Raw genomic sequence first — 27,522 nt, forward strand, 5'->3', positions numbered from 1 at the left:
TTAGCGGGGAAGATCCCAGAGTTGCCAGATATGCGTAAAAAAATCTGCCAAATGGCCATTCAAAGCTTGCCGGAAAACCGCTAGCTTAGAAAAACGGAAATACTTGGCAACAGTAAAAGGTCATGGCAGATCGCAAGCCAGATAAATTGAGTACACAGGAAAACCCGCTGCATAGAAACCATTTTCTACTTTTGGACCTTTTTATAAATGTAGTGGAGTAAAAAGTATGATATTTGTCTTTCAAATGTAGTGAAGTTAAAGTACAAGTACTCAGAAAAAATAATACTCAAGTAAAGTACAGATACTCAAAAAGTGTACTGAAGTACAGTACTCAGGTAAATTTACTTCGTTACTGTCCACCTCTGGCAATATGGTTGTTTCTATTTAAATAGCTCTGTTTACACATTTAGTTTAAGGGGGTCCCTGCTCCATGCATCTCTCATCTAAGGGGTCCTTGCCCCAAAAACGTTGAAGACCCCTGAAGTAAAGTGTTTGAGAACTTTATTTATTTTCTTTATATTTCCTACCTGTTAGACAGGTAGAAGGGCAGACTTATTATATTGGGTTTGATTAGTAGAAAAAAATAATATATTTAATAAAGACATCAGTTGCAAAGCCAACAATATTAGAATGTTTGCTTTCATTCATAAAATGATGCTGTTAAAGACATGTGTTGTTTCTACATTAATTTAGAGATAAAATGTGAAATTATTAGAATGTAAAAGCATATTTTAAAACATAAAAGTTGTGTGTTTAGTTAGTTAATTTTTTTAATCGATTGACAGCACTAAAATAAACATGTTAAACAAAATAAATAGTGTATGTTTAATTTCACTATACGTGTGCGATTAATCGCACTTCAAAATTTTAATCTATTGACACCCCTAAAATATATACATGCATGATTGTGTATTTATACATACATAATTATTGTACACAGGACACACACATATTATGTAAACAAAAACTTTTATTTTGCATTCGATTAGTCGCGACTAATTGTTTTACGGCTCTTTTACGGTTTTACGGCTCTTTTGGTTTCAGCTACATTAGCTTACATTAGCATTCATCTTTCGTTTTCTCACGATGTCTTTCTTTATTTCCACAGATGTTGTGAAAGATTTGCAGCTGCAGCAGCCCATGAGAGAAGAAGAGGGTTTAGATCAGGGTATGTTGAGTTTTACATTATTTAGACTCTTAGACATAATAAAAAGAGAGTTCTGAAACACATCTCTTCTGAAATACAATAACACATCAGATCTGACAGAAACCACCTGAATGCACATCCTTTTTTGTAGGCCACACAATAGATGTGCAGTACCAACTAGTAATACAAAACTTCAGAAAGCAACTGTCAGATGTGCTGAGCAACAACCAATTGTGTTGTGACGGTGGTTTTAAATGGTGAACTTCTTCCGACATGTTCTCTCATACAGTAGATTCATTGTAGTTGGTTTGTACAAAAACTATTTCAAGCATGTAATCACTATTACAAAAGGCGAGAAACATTCACTTTTGCAAATACATTTCCTTCTTTCCTTGTTTTCATACATATTCTGTATTATTAATATCACTGATAAGATTGACTTTCTAATCCTGCATTTGTTGGGATATCAGTGGAGATGTATGGAGACAGAAGAATGGGGTTACTCACTGACTGTCTATCACTGTCAGTTACTGTAGTATGTGTGAAGACTCTGATGAATGAAAAAATACTGATACGTTTCTAAATATGGATAAAGAGGATTCATTGTGTCATTGTGTATGATGGTTTGATCATAGAGATGCTTTTTCAGAAGGCCTGCTCGTCATTCATGATTGAATGTGGAGGCGACCACACAGCTACATGTCTTGCTGATGCAAGAGGTGTCTGGTTCAGTGATTATGGCTCCGGTGGTCCTGTTATTCGCTGCATCAAACTGTAGACGCTATCTATGAGACTCCTGCTGTCGCCAATGAAACACCTCCAGAGTTTGCTGTTTAGTCCCTGCGACCGGTGTGATGCGACATGACAAAAGTAATTAGAAACACATTAGAACCTATTATAATTTTACATTTTGTCCACACTAGATGCGTTGCGGCACAACGCGACAAACCCATTAGACAAACCATGCGTCGTGTCGCGTCCAGTGTAGACACTGTGTTAGTCACGAAAGCTGGAATATTGGCCAATAACGTGTTGTTGTAGTCCGGTTTTGAGATGATGAGTATGTATGAGAAGCGGTGTAACATACCCAGGAAAGGTCAGATTTTCCTGATATGGTCGAGTCTTTGTTGGAATGTGTTTTGTCAAACATTATCTATACAGTAGATTCCTTTCCATGTAGACCGAGTGGTTAACCAAAGAGACATTCTAAAAAGTTGCTCCAGAAAGAAATATTTTGCTTCAACATAGAATTTATTACACACAAACTGTTGGACCATGAGGCTGAATTTTATTTTTTGGGTAAACGAAATCTAATGTTTTTTTTAAATATGGAAATATGCTATTATTCTTTTACGCATTATACTCTAAGCTAAAGCTATACTTAGAAGCTAAAACTGCCAGTAGGTGGTGGTGAATGTAGTTATGATTAAGTTATTGATTTGTCATTTGATTTGTTCAAACAGCTGATTCATTCAGAAGTGATGTAAATAGTGCACCAGATTCGTTCAAAGCCAAATGTTCAGAAAATAAACATCACCGTGTTGCTAGGAGACAAACTGTTTTGCTTTGTCTTTATAGCTCTGGCTAAATTGAGGAACTGCAGACATTGTTGTGTCTAAAATAGCACAATATTAACTTTATTTATTGGGCTGTTGTTTAAAATCAACATCACATTTGCAACTTGCTATATTTGGGACAAAAATGGCACTCGTGATATTGTGCTCATTACTAGTGGGATACATCTTAACTATACTATTTCATATTATAAGATATAAAAATGAGGCAAAACCTCAAACAGGGCCATTTGTGCCCCCCTCCATCTCAAATTTTAGGGACATTCTAACGGCATGCTATCAGGTATTGTTGCCTTGAATCATGTTCTTCTTCAATTAATTGTATGAAATGTCAGATGACCTATGCTTTTGTACTCTGTCATAACTTTCTATCGACCTCAGAATTGTTCATTATGTTGCGTCTAGCTGTTTTTGAACACCGTGTGACCTGTGGGAGTGGTTTACTTTGTGGTGTCTTGTCTCTGCACCTTGCCGCTGGCATTACTGATTGTGATTCCCAACAGCTGGTCACTATAAGGCATCACTATAAGTTTCCCCGATGGTCAAAAATTGACATCCCCACTTTTAAAGGATTAGTTCTCCCTAAAATAAGAATCGTCTTTTTGTCGTTCAGGTGATTATGACTTTCTTTCTTCATAGCTGAACACAGTCTGACTTATTTTAATGAATGTGTCCTCTCTCCTTGCCTTTGTAATGCCATGGGATGGTCTTCAATTTTTTGAAGCTTCCAAAAGCTCAGTATGACCAAAGCTGTGAAATGTTCTAGTTTGAAATGCTTAAACAATTTCTGTACAAACTCAACGGTTTGCTTCAGAATACCTTTATTAAAGGGGTAGTTCACTATAAAATAAAAATGTCATGATAATTCACTCACCCCCATGTCACACAAGCCGTCTGCGTGTTTATTTCTTCTGTCGAAGCTTTCCAGGTTTCTTCTCCATATAATGCACTTAAACGGGGGCTGTTGGTCACAATCCAATTTTCAGTTTCATAGCAGCTTCAAAAGGCTGTAAACGACACCAGCCGATGAATAAGGGTGTTGTCTAGTCATTTTCCAAGAAAACAAAAAAAATAATGCACTTTTTAAACAAATAAACGGCTTGAACTTCCTACGCTATGCACTTCGACGACTTCCGTATTACGCAATCACGTTGGAAAGGTTACACGTGATGCAGATTTCAAAAGATTTAAACATCCCTGATATGCACACGAACTGACCATTTTAAAACAATAGTCTTGCACAAAGACATATAATGTGTCATTCAACATCCAAGAACTTTTGAACGGTCTTCTTTCTCCACACTGGGTCGGAACTTCCGCTTGCGTCACGCGTGACCTTTCCAACGTGATTACAGAGTACGTCAAGTCGTGGACGCGCTACATGGAGGCACTCCGAGGCAGAGCAAGTCATATATTTATGTTTTAAATGTTTTTAGTTTTCTTGGAAAAGGACTAATCGTTTTGCTAGACAACACCCCTATTCTTCGTCTGGTGTCGTGTAGAGCCTTTTGAAGCAGCAATGAAACTGAAATTTGGACCTTAACCAACAGCCCCAGGTTCAAGTCCATTATATGGAGAAGAACCCTGGAAAGCTTTCCTCGTAAGCCTCAATTTGTTTTCGAATGACATGACATGACATGTTGTATGACATGTGGCTGAGTGAATTATTGAGAAAAATTTTATTTAAAGTGAATGATTCCTTTAACCTACTGGCATCACATGGAGCTTTTTGACGCTTGAAAAAATTGGAGACTGTCCAGGGGATTTACGAACTTCTTCACAAAATTCACATGCACTTGGGATGGCATGACGGACGGTTAGTAAATAATAAAAGAGGTTTCATTGTGAGGTGAACCATTACTTTAACGAGATATATAAGAGATATATTATGTAAGCCCCTGCTCTATGCAATATATAAAGCACCACCAACACCACTTCTCTTCCTCCACTTTCAATGACTTCAATCTTTTTTTTCCATTCACATCACCCATCCTATTGTCTTTCATTTTTTCCACCTCTCTTTCCTCCTGTGCAGGTGACTTCTTTTCGCTTCTCTCTAAAGTGCTGGGGGAGAGAGATGACATTGTCCCTGTGCATAAGTATAACCCTGTGAAGGCTGCCCGAGCCCAGGCACGTCTGCTGGCAGAGATTGATAGAGTAATGCAAAAGAAAGACATGGGCTGGCCATGGTTAGGCTCCAAAGCCAGAGAGGATGCAGTTCTGGTGAGGGACAGAGTGCACAAGTTTCACCAGTTAGAGTCCACTGTCCGCCCCTCCAAGAGCGGGACAGGTGCGGCACAGGGGGAGAAACAAGGTGGGTTTGGGCCTCCGTTTATTACCCCAACAAAATATTCATTCACTCATTGCTCAATACATACGGGCCACAGTGTCAGACACCTAAGTGTATTGGGACATTAGTATCTGGATCATGAGAAGTGTTATAGAATGGATTGAATCTTTGAGTGGAATTCGTTCACTGGAAGATTGTTTTTTGTTGGATTAGTCTAAAAGTCTATGGTCTGGAGCCTATGTTTTTATGTTGTAGAATTAAATATCCTATGAGGGTATTGAACTTGTTTTAGGTTCTGATCATTCCCCTGATGGCTATTGGTTAGCAAACCAGATAATCCTGCACTAAACTCTTGTCATTGGTTGACTCAAATGTTGACATTTAAGGCTGCAAAAATAAATAGATTTTTTTTATAATATTCCAGTATATATAGCTACCAGAAGCAGACTTTGTGGAGTTGTCTGGATCATTTAGTCATCGCATTGATCTTTTTGTCAGTTCACGTTTGGGCAAATAGCTACATTTGCTGTCTGCAATTTGTATTAAATATAATTGAAAAATGGGTTAGAAAAGATATTGCATAGAAAAGCTCTAGCATCCTTAGTTGGCTTATTAGATTTTAAAGAGTAAATATTTTGTGATTTTTTTTAAGGTCCTGCTTTGGTTTATGTAGTGTCCAACAAGTTTACGTACATACACGGTGTAAAAACACTTTCATTTTCTAATAGTAGGTAGTTATTGACTGACTCTCAAATGATTCGGTCGTCAATTCATCTGTCTGATCCCCTCCTTTCGGTCAGCCTACTCTGATCTGATTGGTCAGATGGTCTAGTCTGCTGTGATTGGTCTACCGCTTGCAGTGTCGCAAATGGAACATAGGCGGGCATTACACCGAGTGACGCAAATCCGACCCGGAAATGAAATTAGAACGACAGACGACTCGTTCGCTTGATTCAGAGTCGACTCCTTTTTTCCCAAGCCAATAATTTTGTTATCCGTTGACTTTCGGTTTTACAACTTGGCAGATTGCTTACATTCACACACAGCAACATTACACACTGCATGAAATGGACATTGTAATAGTTACTCTTTAAGCGTTGACTGTCATGCCTTGTTGTTCTCTCAACCATTTCACCGGCCGTCATCACCTCTTCATTAACTTTTTTACACCTTCTCGTCTAGTGTCTGAGTTTGGCTCCACATCACATAACTGTGGTTTTATCTCATATTAAATCAAATTACAACTCTATTTTGGGTGAGCGTGCTCACTTTCTTCATGTTAATCTGACTGGAGTGGCATCCAGTGAGATCTTGTACTGCTGTAGCCCATCTGCTTCAAGCTTTGAAGGGTTTTGTGTGTTTAGAGATTCTCTCCCGCATACCTCTGTTAATTCCTGTTGTCTTCAGCTCGAACCATCAGCTTTTGTGATTCTTAAAGTGATGCTATTTGAAAATGTAAAAATGCAGAAAGGTTTAGTTGGGGGTTTGGTTTATGAGTAGAGTGATAGTTAGGAAATAGAATATACAGAAAACGCAGAAATATTGATCAACCTCAGTAATAGTCGTCTACATTGTGGAAGTCCTTTGAGCAGCTACAAAGACAGAGAATCTAAAAGTTACAGTTAGTTTGTTAATGCATGTTTAAAAAGAGACCAAATGTTCATTTAATCAGCATTTCTAGATGTAATGTGGTCATTCCAGTCTAGTGTCTGTTGAATTTCAACAAAATCAATCCTTAGGAGTGACAAACTGTTACGTCATCCAACAGCAATGTGAAAGACTGACAGCATGACAAGACACATCAAAACTGATGAAAATCCAGGTTATGACAAAAAAATCCTTAAATTTCCCTAATTTCCTAAATACAGGTAGAAATATAACTTGCTTAAAAGTGAACATGAACTTTGTCTGGAAAAATACAGAGCATCTTTTCTGTTATTTTGACCTGATGAAAAATATATTTTTTGTTTATCTGTTAATGTAAATGTAATGCTCGTGTTAATGCAGTATTTTGTACAGTATTTATTTTGTTAGCCGGCATTGTCATATGAGCTTAATGAAAACAGCTGAAAGTAACCTGAATTAGTGCGATCAAACGGGATGACTCAGTATTTTTAATGATTTTAACTTGTATAAATTGGTGTGAAATGAGATTCATACGCGTTACCTTATAAAACAGTGATTGAGTTGTGGGTATGAGAGATCAGTTTCTGTTGTTCAAATGGCTGGCGATTTATCCTCCCTTTTAGTCCTCTAAATATGGAACAATGGTTTGTGCAGCTTCGTATGCCCCAAAGTTAACCTCTCCAGTTACAGGCCTTCATTTCTCACCTGATGCCTTTATTATTCTCCTCTTTATTCACCATCGTGATGCAGAGTCAGACTCCAGAGAGATACCGGATGTATTATGAATGACTCGTCACTTTTATCGTGTTATGTCACATTTTATCAGCCAGTCCGTTGCCGTATCTGTTGACCTGTCAGTGTGTATGTGTGTGTGTGCAGGTGCAGAGAGTCATCTGGTGGAGGTGGCAGACTGGCCTGAGGAGGAGCTGCAGTTGGGGCAGGTGGCTGGTTTGGCTCTGAACTCTGATGAGAACCTGGTCATCTTCCACAGAGGAGATCACACATGGGGAATCAAGTATGTTCTGCAAATCCACTCTATACATTTAAGCGTTCTGCTCTATACAACTGTTCTTACAAGTTTGTCAATTATATCCTATTCTACAAAGTGAACACCAACCTACTCATCATGCAGTTCTCTCTCCAAACTCTAATTTTGCTGTCTATTAAACATTTCTGTGAAGAAAATGGGTTGAGTGATTTGTATCTTATAAAATTGCTATTTAAAAATAATATTTACAGTAAATAGTTAATCCTCTAATAAACGTAGGCTGTATTCTCATAATATGAATATGATAATAAACATTACCGTCTTTTCTGTCAGAGGTGGACCGTATTTAACTTCTTGGTTACGGATGTAACCTCGGTTCCCTGATGGAGGGAACGAGACGTTGTGTAGAACCGACAGAATGGGGTATGTCTTGAGAACCTATCATCTTCTGAGTATTTAGAAAAGGCCAATGAAAATTGGCGAATGAAATTTGCATGCCGGGCTCCTCCCCGGATGTCCGGTTATAAGAGGGAAGCCGGCGTGCTCATTCATTCACCTTTGGTCTGAGGAGCCTAAAGCATCCTCCCCCGACCGCTAGGGTGGGCGGCCAGTGTTGTGGCATGAGGGACACAACGTCTCGTTCCCTCCATCAGGGAACCAAGGTTACATCCGTAACCAAGACTTTCCCTTTCTGTCGGTCTCTCGACGTTGTGTCGAACCGACAGAATGGGGTTCCTATGGAAAACGCCACAGCACTGAGCCGCGTCACAATCTCTGCGGAGCGACGTTGACTGGCCTGGGCGAGTCAGACGAAGACGCTAACGCGAAATTATGACCCTCCAGTGGAGAGGAAGGGGGACCCAGAGCTTTCCACAAAAAGTTGGGAAGCTCCCTAATGCCGGCTGTCACGGGCAGAGGCCTAATTTTCTAAATGGCGAGAAGCCGCCCGGCACCGTACGGGCCACTGGGTAAGCATTATTCCCCGTGGGGGAAAAACGCTGCAGAGGCCACTACCTACCGTAGGGAGGAATTAGTGGAGACACCACATGGTCTCACCATCAGGGGAGAACTCATGGGAAGAAAGTGCGGACAGGAGTTAACCGCAAGGTGGGAGTCCACCTGGGGAGGTCATGGGTTGCCAAGGTGGGAACCATTCATGAGGATACATCAGACGGAACAGCCCACGGAGGGGGTGTTACCACGTCTGGAGCACTAGTCTGGTTCAGGACGCCTGGGATGTGTGTGGCTCGCAGGGAGCTGATCACCTGCTGACTCCAGAGGAGGAGGCGTCGGGCGAGTCATGTTAGCTGCTGTGAGTGAAAGAATACGCCACAGCAGCTGTGCTGTCCGACCGGACCAGCACGTGCTTCCCTGCACGAGAGGTAGTAGCCTCCTCAATGCAAGTAGCACAACCAACAACTCTAGGCAGTTGAAATGCCAACGCAGGCGGGGGCCCGTCCACCGCCCCGACACTGCTTGCCCGTTGCACACGGCACCCCAACCTTGCAGGGAGGCATCCCAAAGGGGACCCCTGTCCGCAAGAAGGTCATGGAGACCAGGGGGTTAGGGTGTGTCGGCAGAAAAGCGTGTGACCATACGCCTGCTGCCGGTGTGCCACGCTCTCCAAGGAACTTGACTCTGCAGCCAGTGTTGGAGCGGTCGTATGTGCATCGACCCGAGGGGGACCACCCCCGCCGAGGATGCCATGTATCCCAGGAGCCTCTTGTTACAGGGGGACCGCTGACTGTCTGAAGCTTCAGGCAGTTCAACACTGATCGGGTGCTTCTAGTCAGTCGCCTGCCTCTGGGAGGCCGCGAGGGTGCGGGCTTCCTCGTCGCGGGTCTCGCGCCCCCCCCGGGGGGTGAGCGGGGCCGCTCGTGAGGACAGAGTCGAGTTCCATACCGAGAAAGAGGATGCTCTGCACCGGGGAGAGCTTGCTCTTTTCTCAGTTGACCTGTAGCCCCACCGATCTAGGTGCCGGAGCACCAGGTCCCTGTGTGTACACAACAGATCTCGAGAGTGTGCCAAAACTGAGCCAGTCGTCGAGATAGTTAGTACCCGCACACCTCCTTCCCTAAGGGGAAGGAGGGCGGCTTCCACGACCTTCGTAAAGACTCGTGGAGACAGGGACAGACCGAAGGGGAGGACCCTGTACTGATATGCCCGTCCCTCGAACACGAACCGTCGGAACGGCCGATGTCGAGGGAGGATCGAGACATGAAGTACGTGTCCTTCAGGTCGACTGCCATGAACCGGTCCTGACACCTGACGGACGTCAGGATGCGCTTCTGCGTGATCAACCTGAAAGGCAGCTAAGTGTAGGTGCCTGTTCAGAACACACAGACCCAAGATAGGGCGCAACCCCCCGCCTTTCTTGGGGACAATGAAGTACAGGCTGTAAAACCCGTTGAACATCTCGGCTGGTGAGACGGGCTCGATCACTCCCTTCACCAGAAGGGTGGCGACCTCGGCCCGAAGTACGGAACATCCTAGCCTCTGACTGAGGTATATCGGATGCTGAACTTGGCGAGGCGTGAGGCGACTGGATCGCGTAGCCGAGACGGATCGTCTTCCCTAGCCAGTCTGACAGCCTGGGAAGCCGGACAGGCTCCCAGAATGAGACGGGGACTAAGGTACGATCTTTTTCATCGTCCCCCCGGGGGGTGGTTCGATGGCTAGCAGTACGGATTCCTTGCCGGGGGAGGTCCCCCGGGGAGGAGATCGGCTCTGCCGTTTTTCCTGCCTGGCGACTGCGCAGCTCAACGCACTGTCTGACTGAGAGTGCTGAGGGCTGGTGTTTATACTCGACATTGCGCTTGCCATGACGCAACGTCGAGTTTGCCGTTCACGTCGTGTCGTTATGCATGGCTGCCATGACGCAGTCGATGCGTACGTCGTGCGGGGTGAACGCTGGTAACCCAGAGAGAGAGGAAACTCTCCTTTTTTGAGAGTAAGTGGGCGCAGCCCCCCGGAGGGGGCCAGCAGATGGAGAGACGGGGCAGGATCCGTCCCTATCCGACTTCCCAGCGATGTGGCTGGGGTCGGGCCCAATGGTAGCCTCGATCCCCCTGAGGTATTCCCATGACAGCCGCTCCCGCGGCTGCTGATGGGGCGATGGTCTCCTCTTCGCTGTCTCCTCCAGGGCCCAGAGCTGGAGGGCGTTCGAAGAGGACCAGGGCTGCTGGGAAGCAGACAGTGCACGGGACTCGACGGCCGAGGCGGCCGAGTTGCGGCACGGAGGACTGCTTCTCTACTGTCGAGAACCCTCCGGGGAGGCCGCGTGCGGGTCTCGCGCCCCCCCGATGGGCGGGGGGTGAGCGGGGCCGACTGCGGCTCGACAGTAACACCAACCAGCCCCCCCTTGCGAGACGGGTGCATCGAGAAAGCGGACCTTCTCAGCGTTACTCATCTGCGCAAGGATTGGCCAGAGGAGTTTCTCATGGACCACAAGTGTGGACATCGTCCGACCCAGGGCCCGCGTGGTCACCTTGGTCGCCCGTAGAGCGAGGTCGGTGGCGGCGCGGAGTTCCTGCATAAGCGCTGGGTCGTCTTACCCTCGTGGAGCTCTCTCAACGCCCTGGCTCTGGCAGGAGCCATAGCGTGGAGAGAGGAGGCAGCCTTGGTCCGCCGCAATGTAAGCTCTCGACACCAGAGATGCCGAGACACCACATGCTTTGGACGGGAGTCTAGGTCGAGCCCCCCCAGGTGGCCGCCACCTACGGGCACGAGTGCACCGCGGCGGCATACTCCACCCTGGGGACACCGACGTATCCTCCAGCTGTCTCAACCTCGAGGGAAGAGAGGGTGACAGAACTTTGTTTGACGTGAAACGTGCCGGGAAGGGGCGTTCCAGGTCTTACAAAGTTCCTCATGCACTTCCGGTAAACACGGCACTGGGGGCGGGCGCGGCTTGGAGCCGCGCTCAAACCCGAGGCGCCATGTAGCCAGCCGCGAATGCCGGGAGAGGCAGTGCGGGCACTGCAACCCAACACTCACGGCGGCCCGGGAAAGCATGGCCGACATCTCGACATCCGCTTTTTCCTGGGCTCGACCCCCCGAGGGAGGGAGCCCGAAGAATCGTCGGAGTCGGATGGCAGTACGTCACCCCCCGATGCTGCAAGAGAAATCTCATCATCACGCATCGTGTCCGAATACGTGATTGAGGAATAAGACGGCGGACCGTCTTTTTTGGGGAACGGTCAGACGAGCGAAACGAGGTGTGAACGGTCCGTGAGCCGTGGCTGGCGGATTATCGCTCACAGTAATCCTCATCTCACCCTCGCTGCTTGCCATAGCGGACGGCAGGGCCGTAGTCCTGCCGCCACGGAACGGGGAGCAAACGAGGTGGTGGCTGAGTCCCGTGGGAACACAGCCACCTGTGACGCAACGTCTGAATCGTCACCGCCCGCAGTGCGGGCAGGACGTATCCACAACGTCTGCCCCAGCGTACTGGAAGCAGGCATTGTGTCCGTCCCCCTCCTCGATGAGTGTGTTGCACCCATGAGAACAGCGGGACAAGCCACGCTGGAGAAATTTGCTCTTTTAGAAAAGGAAATTTGCTCGAACACCTCCGGAACTGCCGAGACGCCCAGGGGAGAGTCACTGCAGGAAGGGACCGTCCGCTGTCCACGTCGTAGATTCCAGCAGAAAGAATGATCACCCAGATCGTAGAGAAGCTCATCAGATGCGTAGGCTCTGAAGAACAAAAGGTGAATGAATGAGCACGCCGGCTTCCCTCTTATACCCGGACATCCGGGGAGGAGCCCGGCATGCAAATTTCATTCGCCAATTTTCATTGGCCTTTTCTAAATACTCAGAAGATGATAGGTTCTCAAGACAAACCCCATTCTGTCGGTTCGACACAACGTCGAGAGACCGACAGAAAGGGAACTATTTTTACACTTTACTTTAACTGCTTTTCCTTAAGTATACATTTTCAACTGAGTTTTTAACTTTGAAAAATGTTACTTTACTACACATCTCAAGGCACAGGTATTGAACTTTTTACTACAATACATTTTATAAATACATGTTGTTTTTTAACCTTTAAATCTTACGTACAGTAAACATCTGGTACTTAATACTCAATGGTAAGAAAGTACTACATTTTTTATGTAAATCTTGTAAAAATGTATTAATGTGATGTAGTAAAATGAAGAGTCAGTTAACATATAATCATTATGCATTAATGTATGTATATTGGTCGCTAGTTGCATAAGATGGCACCGGTGGGCTTTTGGGATGCCAGAGTCGGCAGAGTCATTTCCGTTCCTATAACACTGGCTGCCTCCGAAATCGCATACTGTGACAGTACGTACTGAATTTAAATAAGTATCTACCTATTGGCCGTTAAATCAGTACGTTCTATATAGTATGAGTGGGTGTAGTATGAATACATTTCGGACATACTGCGTCTGCCATGTTTTATGGTCATGTGACCCGTATGCTCTGTATGCACAACAACCTATACGTGAGCCTTTATAAAAACATAATTTAGTCACGAGAAATGTATTTATTGGTACTTACATTAAAAGCATTTTCTGCTATATTTATTTGATTTACTTTTGAAATTTGACCGTTGCTCAGCTCCCGTGGCATCATGGGATAGAAAAGTGTCCATCCGATCCACACTTGCGAATCTCAGCGGAAGTAGTAGACCATCTGGGTATTTCTCGCCTACTGTTTTTTGCATACTTAGTTTTCAGACATACTATTCATGACTCGTACTTATTTTTTCGGACGCAGCAAATGAGTGTTTTTAGTCAAAAAAAGAAGGAAATATATACGTAAGCGATATGACAGATCCTCTTTACATTGCTGAGCACTTCGTTAAGCCAAAACAACTCGATAGTGTCATACGGCCGGAAATTAGTCTGCCAACTGTGGCATCGTAAAAGCTCACCGGCGCCATTTTATGCAATTAGCGCATTAGGCTAAATCATTTTCCATATTTTCTGAAGTCAGAATCACAGTATAGAATCACTCAGAAACATTTTTGTTTATATTAAATCATGATTGTGTGGGATTTCGTGATGTATGCCTCGCCACAAAAAAATGTTTACGGTCATTTCTAAACAAGGTCACACGCATGCTACGCGCTAAAATCAATTGTTTTTTCGCCCGTCAGTTCTTTCGACAGTAATGGCATCTACCAGCAGAAGTCTCTGGGCCCCATTCAACAGTCCACTATCGTGTTGTTGGATCCAGTGAAAGGACGAGTGCTCAGAGCTTCCGGAAGAAACACGTAAGACTTCACGCCACATCCTGTGTTTTGTTGAAATGTGCAGTGCGCTGCTTTGGCGTGTTGTGTTGCACACTTTTATTTCATTTTATTCATTGACGTGTTTGTTTGAACAGGTTTTATATGCCACACGGAATAACTACAGACAAGGATGATAATTACTGGGTGACTGATGTAGCGCTGCATCAGGTAAAAACATCCAAATAATAATCTCAAATCTTTGATTTATTTGTCTGTACCTCAAAATAACATGTGATGTGTCATAGATGTTTTATTTTTATCGAAATGAACTCGCTCTATTTTAAGTTTTCCGGTACATGATCATGATACTCACTGTTTACATGTTTTTGTTTTAAAACATTTGTGCACAAGAGTTGTTTAAACTTAATTCCAAGGCCATCATAATGGAGACCTCTGAGAACATGGTTCAGTAATCCCAAGTGACTGAAAAGTCATTAGTCATTAGATGAACAGAACTTCTAAGTCAGAAAGACTCCTAATCTAAAAATCAAGATGAACTGGTGGTGAGTATAATTGTAGTGAAATGTGACTGATGTGATCTTTGTCCATGTTCAGGTTTTCAAGCTCAGCAGTGATGGAAAAGATCAACAGCTTCTGGTCCTCGGGGAAGCTTTCAAACCAGGAAGTGACAAAAGCCATTTCTGCCAACCTACAGACGTGGCCGTGGACCCCGTCACTGGAAACATTTTCATCTCAGATGGCTACTGCAATTCCAGGATCCTCAAATTCTCACCCGAGGGCAGATATATTACACACTGGGGGGCAGGTAAACGATCACTTCTCATTCAGACCCCTACAGTCATAGTAATGCAATATCACATCATATCGCTGATATCAGTAAAGCAGAACGTTAAGGTTCTTTGTTTGTTTTTTCCTGATGTCCAAGGCTTCTCAGACAGAAGACGGCGCGTCCCATTCTGGATCCCACACAGCCTGACTTTCCTGCCGGATAAACGGGAGCTGTGTGTGGCCGACCGGGACAATGGACGGATTCAGTGCTTCATGGCAGAGACCGGCGAGTTTGTGAAGGAGATTAAAAAAGACGAGTTTGGAGGAGAAGTGTTTGCCATTGCATACTCGCCTTTGCAAGGTTGGCATGAAAGGACATGATCTGATCTTAGATTAATGCTCATACAGCAAACACAGGAATTTTTGGATGAGCTATTCCTTTAACCTGTTCCTTTAAATTCATATGATGAACCTCCATGTGTAACGAGTAACTCATCACTAACAGATTCAAATTACAGGACCTTTGATGTTGGTTGAGAATAGACGTTCAAACTCATACAGACCCCTTGATGACTGATGCAAAACGCAAATCAATATTAATGTGGACTGCATTATTAATGCTAATGTGTTGTTTTAGGTGGTCTCATCTACGCGGTGAACGGAGAGACTACATATGGACGGGCTGCTCCCCTCCGAGGCTTTGTGATCAGTTATTCAACTAAGGAAATCCTGGATTCATTCAGTCCAGACACACAGGTACTTATTATAACTTGCAGGAATATTTACACACTCACCCAGTCCATCAAAACACTGTTTGTATGTGTCAGCATTGAACTCTTAAGGAGCAAATGTGAATCGTAACAATTCAAACAGCAGTAATATTCAGCAGACACTGTGATAGTTGTAAATAGAACATAATAGAAAATATGTTTTTTTTCTGAACTCCCTTAGGAATTTAAATTACCACATGATATTGTAGTGACATCGGATGGGAGTTGCTTCGTTGGAGATGCAGGCTCTGATTCTGTGATGAAGTTTGTTCAGTCTGAGAGTAAGTTGAGGTTTAATTCAGTAGTACAGTAAATGTCAAAAGTGTCAAATCATTACATTAGTATAACAGTTTTGCACAGTAAGGTAAAGTAAAAGAACAGTTTTAAGTAAAATAAAAGATTAATACTGATTTAGGTATTATGTTACTTTTATTACTTTGTTTTTGAAATTTGTTTTTTTTTATATAGAAAAGCAACATCAAGCTTGTGTCCCATTTCAGTAAAGATGGATGTCTTTTCAAGTGTTGTTGATATAAACATTATATAAATATCATTCAAATCCATTTTAAATTAAGTTAATATGACAAAATACAGTGGTCAGAAAGTGTAAAAGAAAATAAGTCAAAAACAAAACAGGTATGTGTTTGCTGTTAGTATTATAAAGTAATGGTTGTATTAGAATTAGGTTTTCACTACAAAAGATTCATTGGGAATTGTAAAGATATGCACAAATGTATTCTACTTCAGCCAAATACCAAACAGCAAATGTGGCTTGTTTTCTATGTTGGATGAGTCCTGTATGCCACTTCTCAGATTAGCACAATGGTTTTTATTCTGATGTTAATCATCCGCATAAAAGACAGTATTTAACATCTGCTACAATGCAATGTACTTATTTATGTTTTTTATTTTTAATAAATTTGCAAGGCTGTCAAAAATCAGTTTTTTGTTTTGTCATTATTGTGCACGGAGTGTAGATTAATGTAAAAAAATAATAATTTAAAGTAGTTTAAGATAAGGCAGCAGCATAACAAAATGTGAATAAAATGAAGGGGGGTGAACACTTTTTCAAGCCACTGTACATGGGCAACTTATAACACACCAAAGACACATAAAAACACATATCCATATGACCCCTTTAAGATAGTTCTATTTTAGATAAAGGACTTTTTTTAATTCTATATTTTTTTGTTTAATATAAAAATGTAGTGAGAGAAGTTTTTGTTTGATTTCAGAGACAGAACACCGCTCTGTTAAAAAAGGTGGAATTGAGGTCCAGGAAATTGAAGGTAAGCTGTTTGGATGGTCTTCATTTTTACCCACACAGAGCGCTAAAGTAAATTATTTAAACATCACAGTAGTCATTTGTGCTGATTTAAAAACAATCTGTTTTTTCTGTTACAGTACTTTGCATCTGGAATCAAAGTTAAAGTGTTAGATGTGTTGTCAGTAATATACAGAATCATTTCCCTGACACAGTCAATGTTTTCTCAGAGTTTCTTATATTATTCTCCCCCCTTCTATTATTTTAGAAACCGAAACATTTGTGCAGGCCAATATAAAGCCATTACCGAAGTCTCCAGTGCAGTCTTCAGAGGTAAATGTTCCGAAAATCCAGGAGGTGCCTCCTAAACAGCATCAACAGTCGCTGGAATCTCCTAAAGAGGAGGAGAAACCACAGACGGTGACCAATCAGAGTGCTCAGGGCATGTCCCCCGCTGTCATCACCGCTCTACTGCTCGTACCATTGGTTGCTGTTATCGCTGTTGCCGTCTTTATCCGCTGGAGAAAGAGCCACATGTACAGAGGTAACAGTTCATGTTCTGTCTGGTGTAGTGTACTGTTGTTTGTGGGATTGCTCTGATTGATTTCTTTTTTTTTTTTAAGATGATTGTGATGTGAAGTTGGAACCGTCAGGATCAACAGGGGGAATCTTGGGTAAACTAAGAGGTAAGTTTTTTCTTCATCTGTATTTTTGTCTTGATTTCAGTAACAATATCTAAATACCTTAAAAAAAGATAAATTAATTATTAACAACTAGTTACCAGTGAAAACTTTAAAACAACCTAGTAACCAGCTAGAACACCTCAGCAACACCTGACAGGTTGTACAATGTCACAAGGGAGTGGCACCTAGATAGAGCACCCTAGTAACCATATAGAACACCCTAGCAACAACTAGTTACCAGTGAAAACTTTAAAACAACTTAGTAACCAGCTAGAACACCTCAGCAACACCTGACATGTTATAGAACATCACAAGGGAGTGGCACCTAGATAGAGCACCCTAGTAACCATATAGAACACCCTAGCAACAACTAGTTACCAGTGAAAACTTTAAAACAACCTAGTAACCAGCTAGAACACCTCAGCAACACCTGACATGTTATAGAACGTCACAAGGGAGTGGCACCTAGATAGAGCACCCTAGTAACCATATAGAACACCCTAGCAACAACTAGTTACCAGTGAAAACTTGAAAACAACCTAGTAACCAGCTACAACACCACATGGGAGCAGCACCCAGATAGAGCACCCTAGTAACCATATAGAACACCCTAGCAACAACTAGTTACCAGTGAAAACTTCAAAACAACCTAGTAACCAGCTAGAACACCTCAGCAACACCTGACAGTTTGTAGAACGTCACAAGGGAGTAGCACCCAGCTAGAGCACCCTAGTAACCAGCTAGAACACCTCAGCAACACCTGACAGGTTATAGAACGTCACAAGGGAGTAGCACCCAGCTAGAGCACCCTATAAACCAACAACACCTAGAAACTAGATAAAACCCCCATACCCGCTAGAACAGTGGTTCTCAAATGGGGGTACTTTGGGGAACTGCAGGGGGTACGTGAGAGAAACTGACATTTAGGAAAAAAATATGAAAATCAATAAATTATGACAATAGTATTTTTATATCATGGATTAAAGTTCTCCTTCGCTACGATGGATTTCCGTTAATTGCAGGGTTCCAGCCTGTCCTCAATGTCTTAAATTCACTTTTCATAATGTTGTTAACCCTTTGCCTTGTATGATCACACCGGTGTGATTAGAACATTCATGGAAGCGGCAATAACAATCTCCTCAAATGTAATTTGACGGATGTGTTTTATTCAGATCAGACACAGTATCTGCAATTTAAGCAATTGTTAAGATCACTTAATTCTTCTACCAGTTCACAAGGCACTTAAGTTTATGTTTTTAAGAGAAGTGGAAAAAAGAAAAATTATGTAAAAGTAATGTATCAGTCATACAGCTGCTGTGGCTCTGCGGTGTGTCACATGATACGCAGTGCCGCGTCCCTATGGAAATGTTAAAGCGATAGGCTACCTTCTTAACGGTCGCCTTGGAAAAGCTAGTCAAACACTGTAACTAGTCACTGTAGCTAGTCAAACACTGAAACTAGTCATGTAGCTTGTCAAACACTGAAACTAGTCATGTAGCTAGTCAAACACTGAAACTAGTCATGTAGCTTGTCAAACACTGAAAAGGGTGTCAGGTATAGCCAAGTTTCAGGAATATGGTTTCACTGCTAAAAGGCAGAAAAAGTGAAAAGCACTCGAATACAAACAACATTTTTGGTCTTTAGTGGTTCTTTTATTTTGTTCTTTTTTTCTGTTAATTATTAAGAGTTTCAGAAAACATTGTTTGGTCTTATAAGATAAATAAAAAAAATGCACTGAAAAGTTATAGATGGTTGATTATTTGTCTAGGTAAGTATACTTTTTCATAGATTAAAAATAGCTTTTAAAATACGCAAACTGGCAATACTATGTAAAGTGGTTCAAAACATCTCCCTTTAAACATCTCCGCCTGAAAAACCCAGACCCGGAATCAGGAGCAGTGTCTGGGCGCAAAATAATGTAAGTTAGGAGAGGTCGCGATAAAATGGACAGGTGGCTTCTTAAAAGAGGACAAGCTCCTCCTGTGCTTTTTATGTGGTGAGCTGTTATAACAGCGCAATGAAGCCAGCTCATCTTCAACGGCATCTCCGGACTAAACACCCAAATCAGGTCGGGAACACACTGGAGTTTTTCAGAAGAAAATTTCATGAATTTACACCATGCCAAGAAAACATGAAAAAAGCCACAAGTGCATCAGCAAAAGCACTCGAAGCATCGTACGAGTTTTTCAAACTGTTGAAAAAAAGTTAAAAAAAATGATCACAATAAACTTTTAGTGAACTGAAAAACACTGATTTACGTTTAACTGTTATACCTAATACTTAAGAGATTTACATAGTTGCATAAAGCTACATACAGAAATGTTTATAAGCAATAAACCTGCTCGGGGGCATCAGATATAATAACTGTCTGACTCGCATTTCACTGTATTTTAAAGCAAAATGTTGTTGTCTGGTCAAGGGGTACTTTGCTTGAAAAAATCATAAAAAGGGGTACTTAAGCCAAAAAAGTTTGAGAACCACTGCGCTAGAACACCTTAGCACCACGTGGCAAACAGATTACAGAACCCGCCTAGCAGAGATGGGAAGTAACGAAGTACAAATACTTCGTTACTGTACTTAAGTAGATTTTTCTGGTATCTGTACTTTACTCCACTATTTATTTTTCTGACGACTTTTTACTTTCACTTCTTACATTTTTACGCAAATACCTGTACTTTCTACTTCTTACATTTTCAAACCAGGCTCGTTACTTTAGTTTTAATCTGTATTTGATGCACAATCAATATTATTTCTTGTCATTGCGTGACTTTTTCAACCTAATGATAGGTCTGCCTAAAAGCCGAAGCGCTGTGTGAGGTGGCCACTAGCCAATCAAATGTAAGAAGGCGGGAGTTACTGTTTACAGAGCAAAGCGGTGACCAATCAAATCAAAGAAGACGGAGTAACTGTTTTCAGATCTCGAGCGTGATATTCTGCATCATGTGGTGACTCGTGAATGGTAGGGTTTTTTAGCGCGAAAGGACCAGATTTTAAATATGTAATTTAGCTATTTAGCTATTCGCATGTTCTACAAACATATACTTCACGAAAGATGTACTGTAGTTCTGTCAGAAGTTAAGGCAGCTCGTTAAGGTAAGCGCATTATTGTTGCTGTTGTTCATTAGTATGTATGAATTGCATGTTTTTTGCTATCGTGGTGTGTGCGTTAAGTTCATGAACGAGTGAAAAATACCTGCTCATTGCGTTGCTTTCGATGAACTAATTATAGTGGGCACTTTTGCACAAAAATGCGCTAATTTCCTGATTGCCATTTGAAGTGGTTTCTGGACATATCCTATTAGTCTTATTTTCTAATTTTCTTAATGCATTTGCCTTGTTTGATCTGTTTGATCTATTTTCCTGATTTTTATTATATTTTTTCATCTTGTCATGATTAAAATTATAAGGAAATAAAAAACGATCCTTATCAACGTTGATTGACATTGCAATAAAATACTATCACATTATTTTGGAAGTTAAAATTTTGGGCTGGTTTTTGTTGGAGTGAGTAGGTTTTAGTGAGCCTTTGGGCTGGAAATCATCCACCTAATCTAGCAACACTGACATCAGTTTTAATGTTGAACGAGTGTAACGTACAATGTAAGAGGCTAAACATTTAATATTTTAAAGCGAGGCATAATTTCAAGAAATGTGTTTAACCAATCGAGAAAAACAGTAATGGTTACCAAGTAAATTGACTTGCCTAATTAATTATCTCTTTATTTCTCAGTTTTCTCTTTTTGACAAGATCTCCCAAGTGTCTACAACCTTTGTATAATGATATGTCCATGAATGGTCTGTGCTTAAAATTTAAAGGGACAGTTAATCTAAAATTGAAAGCAGTGAAATTCTGTTATAAAATGTTTTGACAATCACAGTACCAAACAGTCATTTCCTGGCTATTACGCATCGCAGACATAGGCTAGTAGTCTAAGAAGCTGCCACGGACCAAGGCGGAAGGCAACACAAAGAATAGCTAAAATTATGGTTGAGAACTTGAGACAAAGGGAATTCTGTCACAATTATTATCAATACGCTTGTCCTTTACACTCTTATCTTACATCATAATTGTATTATACATTTGTGTTTTTTTCCACTAGGTAGTGGCAAATAGATTTATTCCATCAGTCTTTTTTATGCTTGTGTTCTACATAATGGTAGTTCAGTTGTGAGGTACGAGCGTGACTCTAAAACAGGTAGTAGTATTGGCTACTTTTTACTTAAGTACATTTTAGAGCCCATACTTTATACTTTTACTTGAGTAAACAAGTTTAGTCAGTACTTCAACTTTTACTTGAGTACTTTTAAACATGAGTATCTGTACTTCTACTTAAGTAAAGGATGTGTGTACTTTTGCCATCTCTGCCGCCTAGCAACCATTTGAAACAACCCAGTAACCAGCTAGAACATCTAGTAACCAGCCATGAAAATGTATGATTTGAAAGAGAAAACTGCTGGTAAACAGATTCTTACTCTTGATGATTTTTTTTCTCTAATACCAGTGGTGGTGAGAGTATGCTAGATGTGGGGGTTTTCAGTAAGCTGTCTATCTCACACAGGCAAAGCGGCGGGTACCTTGAACCTGGGAAACTTCTTCGCCACCCACAAAGGCTACACTCGACACGGCTTCGACAGGCTCAGCACCGAAGGAAGCGACCTGGAGAAAGACGACGAGGATGCTACGGACTCTGAGAACGAAGAGTACTCGGCTCCGCCTCCTCCCATGTCGCTGCCCTAACAAGCATCTTTCCGTGAAAGCTGACAGGTGTTCCCACTGGCGCCGTCAAGATGTACTTTAATCATTTATGTAATAGTTTGTATCAGCTGCCGATACATTTCATTTTGCGAAAATGTCCCCTGAGACCTACGACTGCCACTTTAATTTATGATTTTTTTTAGACACCATGTAGAAACGCGAAGCACTGGTCATTTTGAGTATAAAGACGTTCATTTTTAACAGAGCGGTAAAGGTAGAATATTTATTTTATTTTATTTGAATAATGAACGGTTTGTTGATCTCTTCAGATCGTTTATCAGTCTAACAATAAGCATTACGGTGTATAACCAATTCAGGCATTTGTTTCATACCAGTTTGTTTTTCTGTACGGTTGTGCCTTTTTGGACTATGTATTTCGCCTTCCGCAGCACCTATATATTACTACAAATGTGCCACATATTTACAAGCTGCTATTGTCACCTGTGATTTAAGTTCTGTTTTGCTGCATTCGATTAAAAAGAGAAAAAGACGACTTATTTAAGGCTGTATTTACTAAGTTTTCAGAGCTAATGTGAGGTGTCTGATATTTGTTGTGACATACTGAGGTTTTATTGCAAGATAACTATTTTCAGTAACAATGTTATTTGTGTAATAAAGTGTTTGCAAAGCATCACTTCTTTCGTCCGGTTGTTTCTGAGAACTGGATATCATAGTAAACTTGATTTAAAAAAAACACCTGTAATACTGTATTTTTGACTGTAATTATATACATTACATTAGTTAGTGTATTCCGTTTTGATCAGAATGTATTGCTTCTACACAGGGGTAGTTGTTTGTATCATAAACGATATCATATCTATAAAAAATAGCTGTTTTACATGAAAAATAAATATGAAATTATTCATCTCAGCAATGGTTTGCAGGTAGACTAGGGCTACTTAATTTGCACATTGTAAATGGTGAACAATGAACATGCTGTGTGCTTTTATATGCTGTTGACAGGAAATGACACTTGAAACACCGGAAATGCTCAAATATTGAGGTGATGTCTCCATCTACTGGTGGGGTCTTCAAAATAAAACTGTACTGTTATTTTATCCTTTTACATCACAGTATCTTGTGAATTACTTTAACTAAGAACTACTGAAATAAATAAACTAATGGAAACTACACTGTAAAACATTTTAAGTTGGTTAAACTTAGAAACGAAAGTTCACCTGCTGCCTTAAGAACTTGAGTTAACTGAATTTATAGATATTCTTTGTTTCATTCTTTTAAAGAGATATGTTTTACATTGTGTTTAACTGATGATCATTTGTTGTTTTAACTTGTAAATCTGAGTTAAAATAACTTGCTTTGTTACATTATCAACTACAGAAAACTCTTTTTTTTTGTTAAATTTAAATTTCCCATCTTATTTAAATTAATTTTCATATTGACTAATGTCATTCACACAATCAACTTACAACTTTAGTCCAAAAATATAACATTTATTTTAACAAGCACGTTATGCAGATTTTAACATTGGCTTGAAAATGCATTTCAACATACAAACATTTTCAAAAAACATCAATTTTTAAATATTACATGGAGTTCTTCAATGTTTAATTGGGAGAAAGATAAAGAGTAAGATGAATAAAAAGAATTTTGACATATGAATGGTTCAAACAATACTCCATTTATTACGCTGAACATTAACATAGTAAAATCGTTCTTAGTTGCAATAAAAACAGATATATTCAATGCTAACAAAATATCAACAGTGCAAAACAATCAGACAGTTTTCATTTAAGTAAGCAAAATTACAAATTAATCTAACAAAGTCAAGTAACTAAAGCTCTCAGATATACCAGCATTTAAATATCCTTTTCAGAACACGCCTATACAAGTCAGCACACCATCTCCATCCAGTTAAAGGAATAGTTTACTTAAATATGAAAATTCTGTTATAACTGATTCACCCTCAAGTCATCCTAGGTGTGTATGACTTCCATTCCTCACACATATCCATCAACAGCATTATAAAACAAGGAAGAGTCACAATAACTCTGTTACACTAAAGAATGGATATCATATACACCTAGCATGACATGAAAGTAAGAAAAATATGACAGAATTTTCATATTTAAGTAAACTATTCCTTTAAGGCTTGGCACCAGTCTATAAAGGATACCTCAGCAGTTTATTTCTAAGTCCGTGTATCCGAGCTGAACAGTGGTCAGGTTTAATCTTCATGACAACCTTCTGCAGGAATTCAAACAAGTACTTCATATTGGAGGTTTAGGCAGTAGGTTCCCATTAGCATAGCAAAAGCAGTGAGCACATCTCTGAAGTTATAAAGAACAATTTTCTCCTCCTCCACCACCACGGCTGGACTGCAGCAAACCTGTAGTGACTATTCTATTGAACTTTGCACTTATCTGAAATAGACACATAAGACAGCAAAGTGGTAATGAGGTAACTGAATAATGAAAACAGCAAAGTTGAGGCACAGTAAGTACAATTGAAAATTATTCTGAAATTCAGAGCAAATACTGTCATCAGAATATACTTACAATACAATACAGTTCAGTTTATTTATGCATCACATTTAAAAAACATGTTACCTGTCTCTGATCACATAATGCAGGCCACCTGTCCATGACTACAGAGATGAGTGGCTCATCACCTATTATTTTCTTTCTTCGTTGAAAAAAAAGATACAATGTACATTTAGAAAAGAACTACACAATCTACAGCAAATGTATTAAAATAATAGCATTAGGCAAACAGTGCATTAACAACACCTTATTGTAACGTGAACGTCCTCCATAGACAAGCAGCTTTCCTTCAACAGGGTATGCAACCAATGAGAGGCACAGTGACAAAATAAGACTGAAAAAAAAGACCAGGAGACAATGTACAATGAGAAAAGAACTACACAATCTACAGCAAATGTATTAAAATAATAGCATTAGGCAAACAGTACATTAACAACACCTTATTGTAACGTGAACGTCCTCGAGGTGTCGAGCAGCTTTCCTTCAACAGGGTAACTTTATGCAACCAGGGGGATGTGGTTGCGCCACCACAGTTACCGCGGGGTCTCTTTTGATAAGCTCATAACACCTTCGATGCTCCAAGAAGCCAGCTGTGAACACTGAACAGTTCGATAATAAAAATATGTTTCCATCCACCAAACAGATCTCGAGTAACGTTACTTTCCCAAAATCTGGTAACGTTAGTCCACCTGTGTGTCCAACTGAGAGCCCCATAAAAACTACACTACATAACCCATTTACTTACTTTGATATATAAAAATAGACGTGCATGCCCCTGAATATTTAACGTTAGCCTTGATAGTGCAGCCAGCTAGCTTACGTTCCCTGACACACACTGAAAATCAAAATATTTATTTAATGCAAACTATGCCATAATGTTACTATGCATTTAAAATCTATATACGCCCTCACTAACTACATTATCCGATATAGACCCGTGCATTAGGTTTTCAGGCCGTGACGCCGTCGCACTCGCAGAGCATCGTCAACGTGCTAAACTTTCTTTTAACATTATAAAAATGTCTTTTATATATATACTAAAGCATAACACCATTGAATCAAGACAAAAATGATAACTTACCTCTTCGCCGCCGTATATAACATGTATTAATGACAATTCAGCTGCTGAGCAGCAGTATGTCACACCGTAGGCGCCTGAGGTAACTGAACTTTTTCCGCGGTCTTTCAGAAAACAAACACCCCTCCCCCTCCTTCTAATTTATAACTTACAGAAGTGAGTTGAATGAATGTTGACTACCCAGAGACAACTCATAAGTAGTTCAGACAACTTGTAAATTTAAGTCTGAGTTTTTAAAAACGTATAAACTTAAGTTTAATATATACAACTTGTCATGATTATTGGAATTAAATAGAAATTGTTAGTAGACATAACTTAATGATGCTATAATGTTTTACAGTGTATACATTTTGTGTTGAAATGTTAAACAAACTATTTCTGAGTCTGGTTCAGCTGAAACAATGGCTGTGTCACTTACAAAGTCCACCTAAAGAGACATGTCATCAGAATGATGTGTTTGCCTGTCTAATAGATTACAATAGCTGAGGAATGGAGCACCTGCTGAAAGAGCACATGACTGTAGATCTGCAGCAAATGACACGCATCTCATTGTAACATAACACGCATTCATCCAAGGCTCTCCAATTTCAGTCATGTAAATTGTTTAAACCGATTATCGGTCAGTCTTTATATTTGGGAAACAACAATTCTAATCTCAGAAACTAGTCTAGTATCATAACCTTTTTGGCTTCTATATGTACAGCCCCCCCACTCAGAATTTCTACCCAATAAAATAGTTTGACATAACTAGAAAGATATCAATGTGTCATAAAAATAACCTAACACTAATGAAATTTTGATTGACATTTTTTTTAGCTGTTTTAGCTTGCTTTAATACGTTAATGTTTTGTCTTTATTTTGATAAGTAAATCATTTTAAGTCATCAGGCCTCCTTGGAGACCCTGAATAAATGGGTGCTTACAAAAGCCCAAACAATATAATTTACTATTAGTGAACTGTAAAGCATCAAAAAGACAAATAAATCAATAAATATGTATTTTTCATTCCATTTTGCAGTTTATTTTATTGCTATGGAATAAATGCCACATGTAACACGCAACTCACTTTTTTTCAGATGAAAGAATTTTGAATTAAACACACAAAAGGGGAAACGCAGTAGAGGCTTGTGTCGGCTGCAAGTTTATTTGAAGTTTCGTTTCGTTACACTGTTGATATATACTGTATATGGGACATATACAGTATATATATGGGACATCGTCCACTACCATGGTAGAAAAAATCTTGTATATATTTTTTTTGTTCTGTTGAACACAAAATCTGATATTTTGAAGAATTTAGAAAAACAAACACTTTTTTCCTACTATGGTATAGTTAAAATTGCCAACATTCTTTCAAATATCTTTCTCTGTGTATATCAGAACAAAGTAATTTATACAGGTGTGAAATAACATAAGGGTGAGTAAATGATGACAGAATTTTCATTTCTGGGTGAACTTTTTTAAAGCAGCCAGTAAAACCCTATACAAAACGTAATATAGGAACCATAAGCATATGAAGATATGGATAGAAAATGAGGGTGGTGTTTTTGCACATAATTATTTCTCCAATTTTTTTAAATTTTAGCAAAATACTGCTTGAAAGCTGTCCAATAGTTTACAATAGATGCCTGTTTACCTATTTTTGAATGTTTAAATAAACCTCACCTTTAATTCTGATTCACTAGCAATTCTTAAAATCTTGTCAAATGTCAAATCTTTAGGCAAATGTATTTAAGTAAATTATTCAGCTCTTTGTATGTATGATCTGAATAATGACAGAGACCTTCACAACAGTAAAAACAAGGATAGAACACTGAGGGTAAAACCCCAGAGGACATCCTACATACTGTACATT

The 27,522-nt window shown here is 40.5% G+C and overlaps 1 protein-coding gene and 1 long non-coding RNA gene across 6 annotated transcripts in view; one reads left to right on the plus strand and one right to left on the minus strand.

Moving 5' to 3' along the window:
• pam (peptidylglycine alpha-amidating monooxygenase) overlaps positions 1 to 22,720 on the plus strand; it is a 47,729-nt gene extending 25,009 nt beyond the window's left edge. For 4 of the 5 annotated variants that reach the window (XM_057320861.1, XM_057320862.1, XM_057320859.1 and 1 more), the window contains exons 14-26: positions 1,109 to 1,168; positions 4,757 to 5,035; positions 7,517 to 7,652; positions 13,753 to 13,869; positions 13,983 to 14,055; positions 14,443 to 14,653; positions 14,774 to 14,977; positions 15,254 to 15,372; positions 15,568 to 15,667; positions 16,622 to 16,675; positions 16,919 to 17,194; positions 17,274 to 17,336; positions 21,893 to 22,720. In XM_057320861.1, the coding sequence (XP_057176844.1) occupies positions 1,109 to 1,168; positions 4,757 to 5,035; positions 7,517 to 7,652; positions 13,753 to 13,869; positions 13,983 to 14,055; positions 14,443 to 14,653; positions 14,774 to 14,977; positions 15,254 to 15,372; positions 15,568 to 15,667; positions 16,622 to 16,675; positions 16,919 to 17,194; positions 17,274 to 17,336; positions 21,893 to 22,071 (1,871 nt within the window). In that variant the 3' untranslated portion in view covers positions 22,072 to 22,720. The remainder of the gene's footprint in view (positions 1 to 1,108; positions 1,169 to 4,756; positions 5,036 to 7,516; positions 7,653 to 13,752; positions 13,870 to 13,982; positions 14,056 to 14,442; positions 14,654 to 14,773; positions 14,978 to 15,253; positions 15,373 to 15,567; positions 15,668 to 16,621; positions 16,676 to 16,918; positions 17,195 to 17,273; positions 17,337 to 21,892) is intronic. The other variant, XM_057320863.1, reaches the window with a different exon arrangement.
• An 841-nt stretch (positions 22,721 to 23,561) lies between these two features.
• On the minus strand, positions 23,562 to 25,767 carry LOC130545930 (uncharacterized). The gene is made up of 5 exons (XR_008961732.1): positions 25,672 to 25,767; positions 25,030 to 25,189; positions 24,837 to 24,924; positions 24,657 to 24,732; positions 23,562 to 24,470 (listed from the first exon to the last, which is right to left on the minus strand). It is a non-coding gene; the product is annotated as an uncharacterized LOC130545930 (long non-coding RNA).
• Between the last annotated feature and the right edge of the window lie 1,755 nt (positions 25,768 to 27,522).

The sequence above is a fragment of the Triplophysa rosa genome, linkage group LG22, assembly GCF_024868665.1.
Source record: "Triplophysa rosa linkage group LG22, Trosa_1v2, whole genome shotgun sequence".
NCBI classification, from domain to species: domain Eukaryota; kingdom Metazoa; phylum Chordata; class Actinopteri; order Cypriniformes; family Nemacheilidae; genus Triplophysa; species Triplophysa rosa.